The sequence below is a fragment of the Bombina bombina genome, chromosome 1, assembly GCF_027579735.1.
Source record: "Bombina bombina isolate aBomBom1 chromosome 1, aBomBom1.pri, whole genome shotgun sequence".
NCBI lineage: Eukaryota > Metazoa > Chordata > Amphibia > Anura > Bombinatoridae > Bombina > Bombina bombina.
Window position 1 is genome coordinate 233,370,805 of NC_069499.1, and position 16,123 is coordinate 233,386,927.

The 16,123-nt window shown below is 40.7% G+C and overlaps 1 protein-coding gene across 1 annotated transcript in view; it reads left to right on the forward strand.

Moving 5' to 3' along the window:
* INO80 (INO80 complex ATPase subunit) overlaps window positions 1-16,123 on the forward strand; it is a 396,744-nt gene that overhangs the window by 263,533 nt on the left and 117,088 nt on the right. The window contains 1 exon segment of the mRNA XM_053711738.1: window positions 3,936-4,063. Coding sequence (XP_053567713.1) covers window positions 3,936-4,063 — 128 coding nt within the window.

Sequence of the window (16,123 nt, forward strand, 5' to 3'; positions counted from 1 at the left end):
TATTTGATAGCTGTAGTTCGCATGCAATATATTTCTTTTTGGCTATAACCATATAGGCTTTAATCTGTCCCCGTAGAAATGCCTTTGCAGCTTCCCAAAAAATTTCTGGTTTATCTGCATGCAGGTAATTGTCGGAACTATATTCTTGCCATTTATGGCGTAACCAGTGTTGGAACGGAATATTGTTTATTAGGTGTTTGGGGAAATAGAAATTGTTAGTTGCTTCTGCTAGAGGGGGTTGAAGTTCCATTTCGAGAGAAATTATAGCATGATCAGTAATTACAATGTCATTTATCTGAGCTTTACTTCTGACTTTAAGAAGGGGACTAGAAATTAAAAAAAAATCAATCCGGGAGAAAGATCTATGAGATTTAGATTCGCAGGTGTATAATTTAGTGTCAGGGTGTTGGATACGCCAAATATCATGTAGTTTAAGATTTTTACAGATCTGACAAAATAAGCGCATTTTTTTAAGAGGAGGGGTGTACTGTTTAGGGGTAAATCTATCAAGGACAGACATAGGGGTCAGATTGAAGTCGCCCGCCACTATAATTTTCTGGTCTATGTTGGGTGACAATTTGATAATGATATCGTCCCAGAAAGCCTGGTCTATATTATTGGGCCCATATATATTGCACAGGACATATCGAACCCCAGCAATCTCAATGTGTAAGATTAACCACCTATCATGTGTATCAATTTGAATATTCTGAATGCTATATTGTAAATTTTTATTAATAAGAAAAGCGACCCCTTTCCTTCTCCTGGAGCAATCTGAAGAGATGACCTTACCTATCCATTTACATTTGAACTTCTCCATCTCTACTCTCTTTAGGTGTGTCTCCTGTAGCCAAACAATATCTGGTTTATGTCTAGCAAGTTGTTTGATAATTATTTTCCTTTTACTGGGAGATGTTATTCCACCAACGTTCCAAGAAAGATATTTTAATTTATCTTTCATTGTGCTGGGGAGTCAGGGGAAAAGTAGTGATATACCTTATCCATAGCAATAAGGGGGCGGGCCAAGACAGATGAGATGGACTGTGGGGGAGAGAGAGGGCAAGGGGGAGAAAGAGAGAGAGCGAAAAAGGAGAAAGAGAAGAAGGAGAGAAAGAGAAAAAAAAAAAAAAAATTCAAACAAAAGAGACAAAAAAGAGGAGCAGAAAACAACACTCAGGTCCCTGCGCTGCAGGTAAATTGCTGATTTAGACATCTCAAAACAGATCAGCATTATTAGCCGCAGCCGGCTAACACACAATTTAAAAGTAAAAAAACACATAGTACTCGTGTATGCTTCTAATATGACTTATCCTTATCTGCATTTTTTACCAGATAATTTTCTTATTTTTGCAAAATTCCCTGGCTTCTAACACATTGTTAAGGGTGCATTTACCATCTTGTTCCTCTATTACAATTTTAGCAGGGTAAATGAGTCTAGCTTTGAAGCCAGCATTGATCAGTTTGGTACAGTACGGGGCTAACTCTTTTCTTTTAGAGGCAGTCTCACTGGAGTAGTCTTGAAAAATTAAAACTTTACTTTGGCCAATATATAAGTTCTCCATCTTTCTATAAAGTTTTAAGATATTCATCTTATCCTGAAAGTTAAGATATTTAATCATTACTGGTCTGTTATAATTCTTAACATTTATAGCATCCCTAATTGGCCCCAGCCTATGTGCCCTTTCTACTGGTGTTGGTATATCTTTCTGTAAGATACCGACAGCCATGGGGAGAGTTGTATTTGAAAAGTGAATTAGATCTGCGTAATCCCCGTTGTCGGGGAGGCCAATTATTTTAAGGTTATTACGCCTCGAGCGATCTTCTAACTCATGCATTTTTGCTTGGAGCACTTTCAGGGTTTTAGTGTTTGCATCTATATTTTGTTCCTGCTTATATAGTGTATCCTCGTTTGCCGATACCCTATTTTCAACTTCTGTGAGTCGGTTAGAAAACTGTTTAAATTCTGACATTATGTCAGTCATTTGAGTTTTTAACAGCTCAAATTGTGGTAGAAAGAGATCCGACATCTGATTAACTAATGGTTGAGTATCAAGTCTATGTAATGATGGTTCATTTACCGTGTCTAGATGTGCATCAGATGTGCGTGATTTTTTGTCTTTCAGTTTGGGGGGCATGATTGGCGAGTTAGCTTTAAAGTTTGTGATAAATTTATCCATGTGCATTTAATCTCACAGAAAAAAAAGAAAAAGAGTGCAGGGAGGGAATTTAATTAGAAAACGGGGCGGGCATAGCCCCTTAAATTCCGATGTTTAGGTGAAGAGGTGGTTGTAGTGAAGTGATATTACTGAATCTCTGCCCAGTGCAAATGTGATCATGCAAATATCCTTAGTGCGGGGGAGAAAAAAAAAAAAAAAAAAAAGGTGCAGCAAGTGTCTTCCTAGCCAATCATGTCGCCCAACAAGGCAAGTTTAAGTGTAATAATGTGTAAGATTCCTTTTCCCTTCTCCTTCTCCCCCCTTTCAAGGAGGGTACTACTGTTATACAGATAACACAAACAGGTTCTACAGATCAAACATGTCTATACACTTTATGTTAAGCTCTTATACCTTTTGCAGGTTTAAATGAGCATAAAAGGGAATAACTTAAAGGGAAATTAAACCAGAACTGTTTCCTTCAGAATTCAGATAGAGCTTGCGATTTTAAACACTTTTCTAATTTAAGTCTACTCTCAATTAGTATTCATTTTCTTGGTATCTTTTGTTGAAAAGCAGGGATGTAGTATGCTTAGAAGCCGGCCCATTTATGGAGCACTATGGGGCAGCAGTTTAGATGGCAGCACTATTTCTAGGCATGCAGTGCTCTAGATGCCTACCTAGGTATCTATTCTACACAGAATATCATGGGAACAAAGCAAATATAATTAAATTAGAAACTTTTTAAAAAATTGTTTACTCTGTCTGAATCGCACAAACATTTTTGGATTTCATATGTCTTTAAATATTAAGGAAGAATGTTTCTTCTTCTGAATGCATAGATGTCTTTTTAACTTATCACATTGTTACTTTATTTATCTATACTGTAAAGTTTCTGTGTCATTCCTTGGTAGCTTTCTGCAACATGCTGGTGCTCACTACCTGGCAATGCCAGTGACATTAGGGCTGACTTGCGGCCTTCCTACTCAAGCATCAACAGAATATTAGCTGCAGGTAAAAGCTACAAAGACAGTGGCTTTGCTTTCAAAATGAAGTAGTGAGGGACCCAAGTGCAATTTATACATTTACCAGGTTCTATAGTTTTAATAGGAAGTAAAGGTTTTGAAAAGTCTTACTTTTTTGCCCATATAAAAACAACAAAACAAACATAACCATATTGCAATTGTGCTGTTTTTGTTTAAGCTCATTCTTTTGATGAAAATACAAAATTGTTGTTCCTAAATTGTATTTGCCTTCAGTTCGGGTAGAAAACCCTTTATCCAAACTGCTTGTTTAGTATTTCGGAATAGTTTGGATTTTGGAATATTTGGGGTTTTGCATTTGTAAAAGAGGTCAGCTTGAAGAGGGGATACAGAGGTACATTGGAAACGTTTTAAAATGGTATTCCCGCTCTGAATCACAAAAGAAAATGTTGGGGTTTCATATCCCTTTAATAGTACCAGTACCATCAGACAGATAGTACCGCACTGCAATCAGAAAGGTAATAGTTATTGTTTTAAAATATATGCTATCATTTGCATCTTTGAACACATGGTGGGGAAAATTTTTAGATTTGAATAATTTTACTTTAAAAAAAATCTTATTTAAAGACGTCTGGATTTCAGAATAAGTTTGGATATTGTCATTCCAGATTTAGGGATTTGTATCTGTCTGTATATGCACTAGGTCTTAAAGTTGGTGATTGCCTAGAAAGGTCTAAATAATGTATTAGCCATATTTTCTTCTAACTGAAACATCCCATTTTCCCATCATGCTTTGCAGACAAGGAGAGTTTAATCACTGATAGTGGGAAGCTCTACGCCTTGGACTTGCTGCTGACCCGTCTGAAATCACAAGGCCACAGAGTGCTCATTTACTCACAGATGACCAGGATGATTGACTTACTGGAGGTGACGTAAGCTGCTCCATATGGGGAGGGTAGGGTGGGGCTCAAAAATTTGGTTTTAATTCTAATTTGTGTTTGTGCACATGTGTGCATGTATTCCAAATGATTTATATACATAGGGCACAACTGAAATAGTCTCTTCCTAAATTTAAAGGGACATTAATAATAATAGTTAATATAATACTTAAATGTCTTATGTGGATGGTTCAAAGATGATAAAGATAATTTTTTATTTAAATATTGCAAATTGTACCTGAGCGCTCTTAATTGCAGGGGACAGCTATAAATAGACATGTGTATGCGTCATTTTCATTCAGTGCCGAAGTAGCCAGACTTTTGTGATGCTCTGATTTTTTCAGAGCTGAATTTCTTTTTGTGAAAGTGAAGCACACTAAAATCTGGATTTGCACAGTGTGCTTCACTTTCCAAAGAAGAAATTCAGTCCTGAAAAGATCCAAACATCACGAAAGTTGGCCACGTCAGCATTGAACAAAAATGACGAATACACAAGTCTAATAACTATGTGCATTTTTATTGCCTGTGAGTAGGCTATAAGAGGAATGTCATGAGTGATGCACTTGGTTTTGTATGAATAAGAGTGGGAATAATTAGGTACAGGAACTCTGCTTTAATAGCGTTAAAGCACACATACGAGAGAATAACAAGGTATGTATTACACTTCTTATTTTCATCTTAATATGGCTAATTAATGTTCCTTTACAGTTCTTATGTAATATGTTGTAACTTTCAATACATGTTTCTTCTTAATAGAATAACAACTATTAATTATCATACTGTGTAAAATAAATAAATAAAGCAGTATTTCATGAACTGCTGTTTAACTCAGTTTCTACACAATGAACTACAGGCCTCTCGGGAAGCAATTCATTTATAATTATGTTACTTGCTGGGCCTAATAAGATCTGCATTGCATTTTGCAGTGGGTATTAAGTGGACACTGTATTGAATTATTTATTTTGTCCATAGGACAAAGCAACATGTAAGCATTTTTTTTTTGCTTGAAACCAAATAACATTTAAACCAATATACCTGTTTCACTTGTGCATTTCATACTAATGCTAATTGTCTGAGAGATACTTTCTACTATTGCTTAGCTAGGATTAAACAATGAGCGTTGTCCATGAGTGGTTAAAGGAAACTGATTACTTACTGTCACTCGCTACCTATTTGAGAGTATTGGTGCTATGTATATACATGACTTGTGCAACTTCATATCACATGTGTTATTCCTCTGGATCCTGTCTAAACAGATCCCCACAGAATTTAACCAGGATTTTTACTTAAAGGGATACTAAGCCCACATTTTATGTTCTATCTAAATTAGGAAAGAAAATGTTGGGGTTTTATGTACCTTTAAACCCTTGCGCCCATCGTACTGCATAATGTATATATACGACCAACCTTCAGGAAGCTCCAGCAAGTGTTAACCGAGACTTACTCTTCCTGGGCTGCAGGCACCTGCCTTCATATGGAAACAGAGGGTAATCGGTGCTCCTTTACCATATGAATGACAATAGCCTGATCATTACAGACAGTTACATGGTCTGTGTCACTGTCTGTAACAATCTCCTTCAGTGCCAGTGGGAGGTGCTGGAGGGAAAGAGGGAAGGAGGGTGGTCGGCACAGCGGAGGAGGGAGGGAATGAGTGGGAGTGAGGAAGAGAGTATCGCCTATTGATTTTGTTGTTTCTCTGATGGGAAATCTTCTCAAGGGTTCTCTGTTATCGGTCGTAGGGATTCATCTCCTACCTCCGTTTTCAGATCGACGATATACTCTCTTATATACCATTACCTCTGCTGATAGTTTTCAGTACTGGTTTGGCCATCTGCTATATGTGAATGGGTGTCTTTCGGTAAGTGTGTATCATTGTTTAAGACACTCTCAGCTATGGTTTGGAGGTTTATGTATTAATATAAAGTTTTAAATATATGTATTTTACTTATATTTGCCATGAGTCAGGTCTATGTATATTTCCCTTTGCAGTCTAAACAGTTTCAGTATAGAAATCATGTTGGGAAGTTATTTAAACTTTTTTCTTTTTCAATTTTTTTCGCGGGCAAATCTGTTTTTTATTGCGTCATTCTTGGCCTTTGATGGCACAAATTTCGTCATTTCCTGCGTCTTTGTTGGCGCTAGTTGTTTTGGCGTGAAATTGCGTTTCTATGACGCAAGTTGTGTCATTTTCTGGTGTTGGTTGGCTATTATGCCTGCTTTTTTATTTTATTTTTTGTTAGAAAAACAAAGATAGTATTTTCTCTTGTTAAGTGTATCCGGTCCACGGATCATCCATTACTTGTGGGATATTCTCCTTCCCAACAGGAAGTTGCAAGAGGATCACCCACAGCAGAGCTGCTATATAGCTCCTCCCCTAACTGTCATAGCCAGTCATTCTCTTGCAAGCATCAACCAAGATGGAGGTCGTAAGAGGAGTGTGGTGTTTTATACTTAGTTTATTTCTTCAATCAAAAGTTTGTTATTTTTAAATGGTGCCGGAGTGTACTGTTTATCTCAGGCAGTATTTAGAAGAAGAATCTGCCTGCGTTTTCTATGATCTTAGCAGAAGTAACTAAGATCCATGGCTGTTCTCACATATTCTGAGGAGTGAGGTAACTTCAGAGAGGGAATGGCGTGCAGGTTTTCCTGCAATAAGGTATGTGCAGTTAATATTTTTCTAGGGATGGAATTTGCTAGAAAATGCTGCTGATACCGAACTAATGTAAGTAAAGCCTTAAATGCAGTTATAGCTACTGGTATCAGGCTTATTAATACAGGGAGTGCAGAATTATTAGGCAAATGAGTATTTTGACCACATCATCCTCTTTATGCATGTTGTCTTACTCCAAGCTGTATAGGCTCGAAAGCCTACTACCAATTAAGCATATTAGGTGATGTGCATCTCTGTAATGAGAAGGGGTGTGGTCTAATGACATCAACACCCTATATCAGGTGTGCATAATTATTAGGCAACTTCCTTTCCTTTGGAAAAATGGGTCAAAAGAAGGACTTGACAGGCTCAGAAAAGTCAAAAATAGTGAGATATCTTGCAGAGGGATGCAGCACTCTTAAAATTGCAAAGCTTCTGAAGCGTGATCATCGAACAATCAAGCGTTTCATTCAAAATAGTCAACAGGGTCACAAGAAGCGTGTGGAAAAACCAAGGCGCAAAATAACTGCCCATGAACTGAGAAAAGTCAAGCATGCAGCTGCCAAGATGCCACTTGCCACCAGTTTGGCCATATTTCAGAGCTGCAACATCACTGGAGTGCCCAAAAGCACAAGGTGTGCAATACTCAGAGACATGGCCAAGGTAAGAAAGGCTGAAAGACGACCACCACTGAACAAGACACACAAGCTGAAACGTCAAGACTGGGCCAAGAAATATCTCAAGACTGATTTTTCTAAGGTTTTATGGACTGATGAAATGAGAGTGAGTCTTGATGGGCCAGATGGATGGGCCCGTGGCTGGATTGGTAAAGGGCAGAGAGCTCCAGTCCGACTCAGACGCCAGCAAGGTGGAGGTGGAGTACTGGTTTGGGCTGGAATCATCAAAGATGAGCTTGTGGGGCCTTTTCGGGTTGAGGATGGAGTCAAGCTCAACTCCCAGTCCTACTGCCAGTTTCTGGAAGACACCTTCTTCAAGCAGTGGTACAGGAAGAAGTCTGCATCCTTCAAGAAAAACATGATTTTCATGCAGGACAATTCTCCATCACACGCGTCCAAGTACTCCACAGCGTGACTGGCAAGAAAGGGTATAAAAGAAGAAAATCTAATGACATGGCCTCCTTGTTCACCTGATCTGAACCCCATTGAGAACCTGTGGTCCATCATCAAATGTGAGATTTACAAGGAGGGAAAACAGTACACCTCTCTGAACAGTGTCTGGGAGGCTGTGGTTGCTGCTGCACGCAATGTTGATGGTGAACAGATCAAAACACTGACAGAATCCATGGATGGCAGGCTTTTGAGTGTCCTTGCAAAGAAAGGTGGCTATATTGGTCACTGATTTGTTTTTGTTTTGTTTTTGAATGTCAGAAATGTATATTTGTGAATGTTGAGATGTTATATTGGTTTCACTGGTAAAAATAAATAATTGAAATGGGTATATATTTGTTTTTTGTTAAGTTGCCTAATAATTATGCACAGTAATAGTCACCTGCACACACAGATATCCCCCTAAAATAGCTATAACTAAAATCAAACTAAAAACTACTTCCAAAAATATTCAGCTTTGATATTAATGAGTTTTTTGGGTTCATTGAGAACATGGTTGTTGTTCAATAATAAAATTAATCCTCAAAAATACAACTTGCCTAATAATTCTGCACTCCCTGTAGAGATACATACTCTTATAAAAATGTAATATAAAACGTTTGCTGGCATGTTTAATCGTTTTTATATGTATTTGGTGATAAAACTTATTGGGGCCTAGTTTTTTTCCACATGGCTGGCTTGAATTCTGCCTAGAAACAGTTTCCTTAGGCTTTCCACTGTTGCAATATGAGTGGGAAGGGCCTATTTTAGTGCTTTTCTGTGCAGATAAAAATACTGACAGAGACATCCAGCTTATTCCTGCATGTTCCAGGACTTCTCTGGAGGGCTCAAAAGGCTTCAAAGTCGTTTTTGAGGGAGGTAAAAAGCCACAGTAGAGCTGTGGCAGTTGTTGTGACTGTTTGAAAAAAAAACCAAAAAAAAACAAAAAACGTTTTTGTCTTTTATTATTCAGTTTTGGGTATTAAGGGGTTAATCATCCATTTGCAAGTGGGTGCAATGCTCTGCTAACTTGTTACATACACTGTAAAAATTTCATTAGTGTAACTGCCTTTTTTCACTGTTATTTCAAATTTTCTTAAAGGTGCAGTAACGTTTTTTATATTGCTTGTAAACTTGTTTAAAGTGTTTTCCAAGCTTGCTAGTCTCATTGCTAGTCTGTTTAAACATGTCTGACACAGAGGAACCTACTTGTTCATTATGTTTGAAAGCCATGGTGGAGCCCCATAGGAGAATGTGTACTAAATGTATTGATTTCACCTTAAACAGTAAAGATCAGTCTTTAACTATAAAAGAAATATCACCAGAAGATTCTGACGAGGGGGAAGTTATGCCGACTAACTCTCCCCACGTGTCAGACCCTTCGCCTCCCGCTCAGGGGATGCACGCTGATATGGCGCCAATTACATCAGGGACGCCCATAGCGATTACCTTGCAGGACATGGCTGCAATCATGAATAATACCCTGTCAGAGGTATTATCCAGGTTGCCTGAATTAAGAGGCAAGCGCGATTGCTCTGGGGTTAGGGGAAATACAGAGCGCGCAGATGCTGTTAGGGCCATGTCTGATACTGCGTCACAATATGCAGATCATGAGGACGGAGAGCTTCAGTCTGTGGGTGACTTCTCTGATTCTGGGAAACCTGATTCAGAGATTTCTAATTTTAAATTTAAGCTTGAGAACCTCCGTGACTATGCGGTACCGGTGTGTACTGATGTTTTTCCTATACCTAAAAGGCTTACAGAAATTATTAGCAAGGAGTGGGATAGACCGGGTGTGCCTTTTTCCCCACCTCCTATATTTAGAAAAATGTTTCCAATAGACGCCACTACACAGGACTTATGGCAGACGGTCCCTAAGGTGGAGGGAGCAGTTTCTACTTTAGCAAAGCGTACCACTATCCCGGTTGAGGACAGTTGTGCTTTTTCAGATCCAATGGATAAAAAATTGGAGGGTTACCTTAAGAAAATGTTTATTCAACAAGGTTTTATTTTACAGCCCCTTGCATGCATTGCGCCTGTCACGGCCGCGGCGGCATTCTGGTTTGAGGCCCTGGAAAAGGCCATCCATACAGCTCCATTGACTGAAATTATTGACAAGCTTAGAACACTTAAGCTAGCTAACTCATTTGTTTCTGATGCCATTGTTCATTTGACTAAACTAACGGCTAAGAATTCCGGATTCGCCATCCAGGCGCGTAGGGCGCTATGACTTAAATCCTGGTCAGCTGACGTGACTTCGAAGTATAAATTACTCAACATTCCTTTCAAGGGGCAGACCTTATTCGGGCCTGGTTTGAAGGAAATTATTGCTGACATTACTGGAGGTAAGGGTCACACCCTTCCTCAGGACAGGGCCAAAGCAAAGGCCAAACAGTCGAAAGTTCAAGGCAGGTGCAGCATCAACTTCCTCCGCTTCAAAACAAGAGGGAACTTTTGCTCAATCTAAGCAGGCCTGGAAACCTAACCAGTCCTGGAACAAAGGCAAGCAGGCCAGAAAGCCTGCTGCTGCCTCTAAGACCGCATGAAGGAACAGCTCCCTATCCGGTGACGGATCTAGTAGGGGGCAGACTTTCTCTCTTCGCCCAGGCGTGGGCAAGAGATGTTCAGGATCCCTGGGCGTTGGAGATCATATCTCAGGGATATTTTCTGGACTTCAAAGCTTCCCCTCCACAAGGGAGATTTCATCTTTCAAGGCTATCTGCAAATCAGATAAAGAAAGAGGCATTCCTACGCTGTGTGCAAGACCTCCTAGTTATGGGAGTGATCCATCCAGTTCTGCGGACGGAACAAGGACAGGGTTTTTAGTCGAATCTGTTTGTGGTTCCCAAAAAAGAGGGAACCTTCAGACCAATTTTGGATCTAAAGATCTTAAACAAATTCCTCAGAGTTCCATCTTTCAAAATGGAAACTATTCGGACCATCCTACCCATGATCCAAGAAGGTCAGTACATGACCACAGTGGACTTAAAGGATGCCTACCTTCACATACCGATTCACAAGGATCATCATCGGTTTCTAAGGTTTGCCTTTCTAGACAGGCATTACCAATTTGTAGCTCTTCCCTTCGGGTTGGCTACAGCCCCAAGAATCTTTACAATGGTTCTGGGCTCACTTCTGGCGGTTCTAAGACCGCGAGGCACAGCGGTGGCTCCGTATCTAGACGACATCCTGATACAGGCGTCAAGCTTTCAAGTTGCCAAGTCTCATACAGAGATAGTTCTGGCATTTCTGAGGTCGCACGGGTGGAAAGTGAACGAGGAAAAGAGTTCTCTATCCCCACTCACAAGAGTCTCCTTCTTAGGGACTCTTATAGATTCTGTAGAAATGAAAATTTACCTGACGGAGTCCAGGTTATCAAAACTTCTAAATGCTTGCCGTGTTCTTCACTCCATTCCGCGCCCTTCGGTAGCTCAGTGTATGGAGGTAATCGGCTTAATGGTAGCGGCAATGGACATAGTGCCATTTGCGCGCCTTCATCTCAGACCGCTGCAATTATGCATGCTCAGTCAGTGGAATGGGGATTACACAGATTTGTCCCCTCTGCTAAATCTGGATCAAGAGACCAGAGATTCTCTTCTCTGGTGGTTGTCTCGGGTACACCTGTCCAAGGGTATGACCTTTTGCAGGCCAGATTGGACAATTGTAACAACAGATGCCAGCCTTCTAGGTTGGGGTGCAGTCTGAAATTCCCTGAAGGCACAGGGATCGTGGACTCAGGAGGAGAAACTCCTTCCAATAAATATTCTGGAGTTAAGAGCGATATTCAATGCTCTTCTGGCTTGGCCTCAGTTAGCAACACTGAGGTTCATCAGATTTCAGTCGGACAACATCACGACTGTGGCTTACATCAACCATCAAGGGGGAACCAGGAGTTCCCTAGCGATGTTAGAAGTCTCAAAAATAATTCGCTGGGCAGAGTACCACTCTTGCCACCTGTCAGCAATCCATATCCCAGGCGTGGAGAACTGGGAGGCGGAATTTCTAAGTCGTCAGACTTTCCATCCGGGGGAGTGGGAACTCCATCCGGAGGTGTTTGCTCAGTTGATTCATCGTTGGGGCAAACCAGAGTTGGATCTCATGGCGTCTCGCCAGAACGCCAAGCTTCCTTGTTACGGATCCAGGTCCAGGGACCCAGAAGCGACGCTGATAGATGCTCTAGCAGCGCCTTGGTTCTTCAACCTGGCTTATGTGTTTCCACAGTTTCCTCTGCTCCCTCGACTGATTGCCAAAATCAAACCGGAGAGAGCATCGGTGATTCTGATAGCACCTGCGTGGCCACGCAGGACTTGGTATGCAGACCTAGTGGACATGTCATCCTTTCCACCATGGACTCTGCCTTCTGATACAAGGTCTTTTCAATCATCCAAATCTAATTTCTCTGAGACTGACTGCATTGAGATTGAACGCTTGATTCTATCAAAGCGTGGCTTTTCCGAGTCAGTCATTAATACTTTAATACAGGCACGAAAGCCTGTTACCAGGAAAATCTACCACAAGATATGGAGTAAATATCTTTATTGGTGTGAATCCAAGAATTACTCATGGAGTAAGGTTAGGATTCCTAGAATATTGTCTTTTCTCCAAGAGGGCTTGGACAAAGGATTATCAGCTAGTTCCTTAAAGGGACAGATTTCTGCTCTGTCTATTCTTTTGCACAAGCGTCTGGCAGAGGTTCCAGACGTCCAGGCATTTTGCCAGGCTTTGGTTAGAATTAAGCCTGTGTTTAAACCTGTTGCTCCCCCATGGAGCTTAAACTTGGTTCTTAAGGTTCTTCAAGGAGTTCCGTTTGAACCCCTTCATTCCATTGATATTAAACTTTTATCTTGGAAAGTTCTGTTTTTGATGGCTATTTCCTCGGCTCGGAGAGTCTCTGAGCTATCTGCCTTACAATGTGATTCTCCTTATCTGATTTTGCATGCAGATAAGGTAGTTCTGCGTACCAAACTGGGTTTTTACCTAAGGTGGTTTCTAACAAGAATATCAATCAAAAGATTGTTGTTCCATCATTGTGCCCTAATCCTTCTTCAAAGAAGGAACGTCTTTTACATAATCTGGACGTAGTCCGTGCCTTGAAGTTTTACTTACAAGCTACTAAAGATTTTCGTCAAACATCTTCTTTGTTTGTCGTTTACTCTGGACAGAGGAGAGGTCAAAAAGCTTCGGCAACCTCTCTTTCCTTTTGGCTTCGGAGCGTAATACGCCTAGCCTATGAGACTGCTGGACAGCAGCCCCCTGAAAGGATTACAGCTCATTCTACTAGAGCTGTGGCTTCCACCTGGGCCTTCAAAAATGAGGCCTCTGTTGAACAGATTTGCAAGGCTGCGACTTGGTCTTCGCTTCACACTTTTTCAAAATTTTCCAAATTTGATACTTTTGCTTCTTTGGAGGCTGTGTTTGGGAGAAAGGTTCTTCAGGCAGTGGTTCCTTCCACTTAATCCTGCCTTGTCCCTCCCATCATCCGTGTACTTAAGCTTTGGTATTGGTATCCCACAAGTAATGGATGATCCGTGGACTGGATACACTTAACAAGAGAAAACCTAATTTATGCTTACCTGATAAATTTATTTCTCTTGTAGTGTATCCAGTCCACGGCCCGCCCTGTCTTTTTAAGGCAGGTCTAAATTTTAATTAAACTACAGTCACCACTGCACCCTATGGTTTCTCCTTTCTCTGTTTTCGGTCGAATGACTGGCTATGACAGTTAGGGGAGGAGCTATATAGCAGCTCTGCTGTGGGTGATCCTCTTGCAACTTCCTGTTGGGAAGGAGAATATCCCACAAGTAATGGATGATCCGTGGACTGGATACACTACAAGAGAAATAAATTTATCAGGTAAGCATAAATTATGTTTTTTCTCTTGTTAAGTGTATCCAGTCCACGGATCATCCATTACTTGTGGGATATTCTCCTTCCCAACAGGAAGTTGCAAGAGGATCACCCACAGCAGAGCTGCTATATAGCTCCTCCCCTCACTGCCATATCCAGTCATTCTCTTGCAACCCTCAACATAGATGGAGGTCGTGAGAGGACTGTGGTATTTTATACTTAGTTTATTTCTTCAATCAAAAGTTTGTTATTTTTAAATGGTGCCGGAGTGTACTGTTTATCTCAGGCAGTATTTAGAAGAAGAATCTGCCTGCGTTTTCTATGATCTTAGCAGAAGTAACTAAGATCCTTTGCTGTTCTCACACATTCTGAGGAGTGAGGTACTTCAGAGGGGGAATGGCGTGCAGGTTTTCCTGCAATAAGGTATGTGCAGTTAAAATATTTTTCTAGGGATGGAATTTGCTAGAAAATGCTGCTGATACCGAAGTAATGTAAGTAAAGCCTTAAATGCAGTGATAGCGACTGGTATCAGGCTTATTAATAGAGATACATACTCTTATAAAATTGTATTTTAAAACATTTGCTGGCATGTTTAATCGTTTTTTTACATATGTTTGGTGATAAAACTTATTGGGGCCTAGTTTTTTTCCACATGGCTGGCTTGAATTTTGCCTAGAAACAGATCCCTGAGGCTTCCCACTGTTGTAATATGAGTGGGAGGGGCCTATTTTGGCGTTTTTTTGCACAGCAAAAATTACAGACACAGACATCCAGCTTCTTCCTGCATCATCCAGGACTTCTCTGAAGGGCTCAAAAGGCTTCAAAAGTCATATTGAGGGAGGTAAAAAGCCACAGTAGAGCTGTGGCAGTTGTTGTGACTGTTTGAAAAACGTTTTTGTCATTTGTTATTCCGTTTTTGGTATTAAGGGGTTAATCATCCATTTGCAAGTGGGTGCAATGCTCTGCTAACTTATTACATACACTGTAAAAATTTTGTTAGTGTAACTGCATTTTTTCACTGTTATTTCAAAATTTGGGAAAATTTGTGTTTCTTAAAGGCGCAGTAACGTTTTTTATATTGCTTGTAAACTTGTTTTAAAGTGTTTTCCAAGCTTGCTAGTCTCATTGCTAGTCTGTTTAAACATGTCTGACACAGAGGAACCTACTTGTTCATTATGTTTGAAAGCCATGGTGGAGCCCCATAGGAGAATGTGTACTAAATGTATTGATTCCACCTTAAACAGTAAAGATCAGTCTTTATCTATAAAAGAATTATCACCAGAGGGTTCTGTCGAGGGGGAAGTTATGCCGTGTCAGACCCTTTGCCTCCCGCTCAGGGGACGCACGCTAATATGGCGCCAATTACATCAGGGACGCCCATAGCGATTACCTTGCAGGACATGGCTGCAATCATGAATAATACCCTGTCAGAGGTATTATCTAGATTGCCAGAATTGAGAGGCAAGCGCAATAGCTCTGGGATTAGGAGAGATGCAGAGCGCGCAGGTGCTGTAAGAGCCATGTCTGATACTGTGTCACAGTATGCAGAACATGAGGACGGAGAGCTTCATTCTGTGGGTGACGTCTCTGACTCGGGGAAACCTGATTCAGAGATTTCTAATTTTAAATTTAAGCTTGAGAACCTCCGTGTATTGCTTGGGGAGGTATTAGCTGCTCTGAATGACTGTAACACAGTTGCAATTCCAGAGAAATTGTGTAGGCTGGATAGATACTATGCGGTGCCGGTGTGTACTGATGTTTTTCCTATACCTAAAAGGCTTACAGAAATTATTAGCAAAGAGTGGGATAGACCCGGTGTGCCCTTTTCCCCACCTCCTATATTTAGAAAAATGTTCCCAATAGACGCCACTACACGGGACTTATGGCAGACGGTCCCTAAGGTGGAGGGAGCAGTTTCTACTTTAGCAAAGCGTACCACTATCCCGGTTGAGGACAGTTGTGCTTTTTCAGATCCAATGGATAAAAAATTGGAGGGTTACCTTAAGAAAATGTTTATTCAACAAGGTTTTATTCTACAGCCCCTTGCATGCATTGCGCCTGTCACTGCTGCGGCGGCATTCTGGTTTGAGGCCCTGGAAGAGGCCATTCATACAGCTCCATTGGATGAAATTATTGACAAGCTTAGATCGCTTAAGCTAGCTAACTCATTTGTTTCTGATGCCATTGTTCATTTGACTAAACTAACGGCTAAGAATTCCGGATTCGCCATCCAGGCACGTAGGGCGCTATGGCTTAAATCCTGGTCAGCTGACGTGACTTCTAAGTCTAAATTACTTAACATTCCTTTCAAGGGGCAGACCTTATTCGGGCCTGGCTTGAAAGAAATTATTGCTGACATTACTGGAGGAAAGGGTCATACCCTTCGTCAGGACAGGGCCAAATCAAAGGCCAAACAGTCTAATTTTCGTGCCTTTTGAAATTTCAA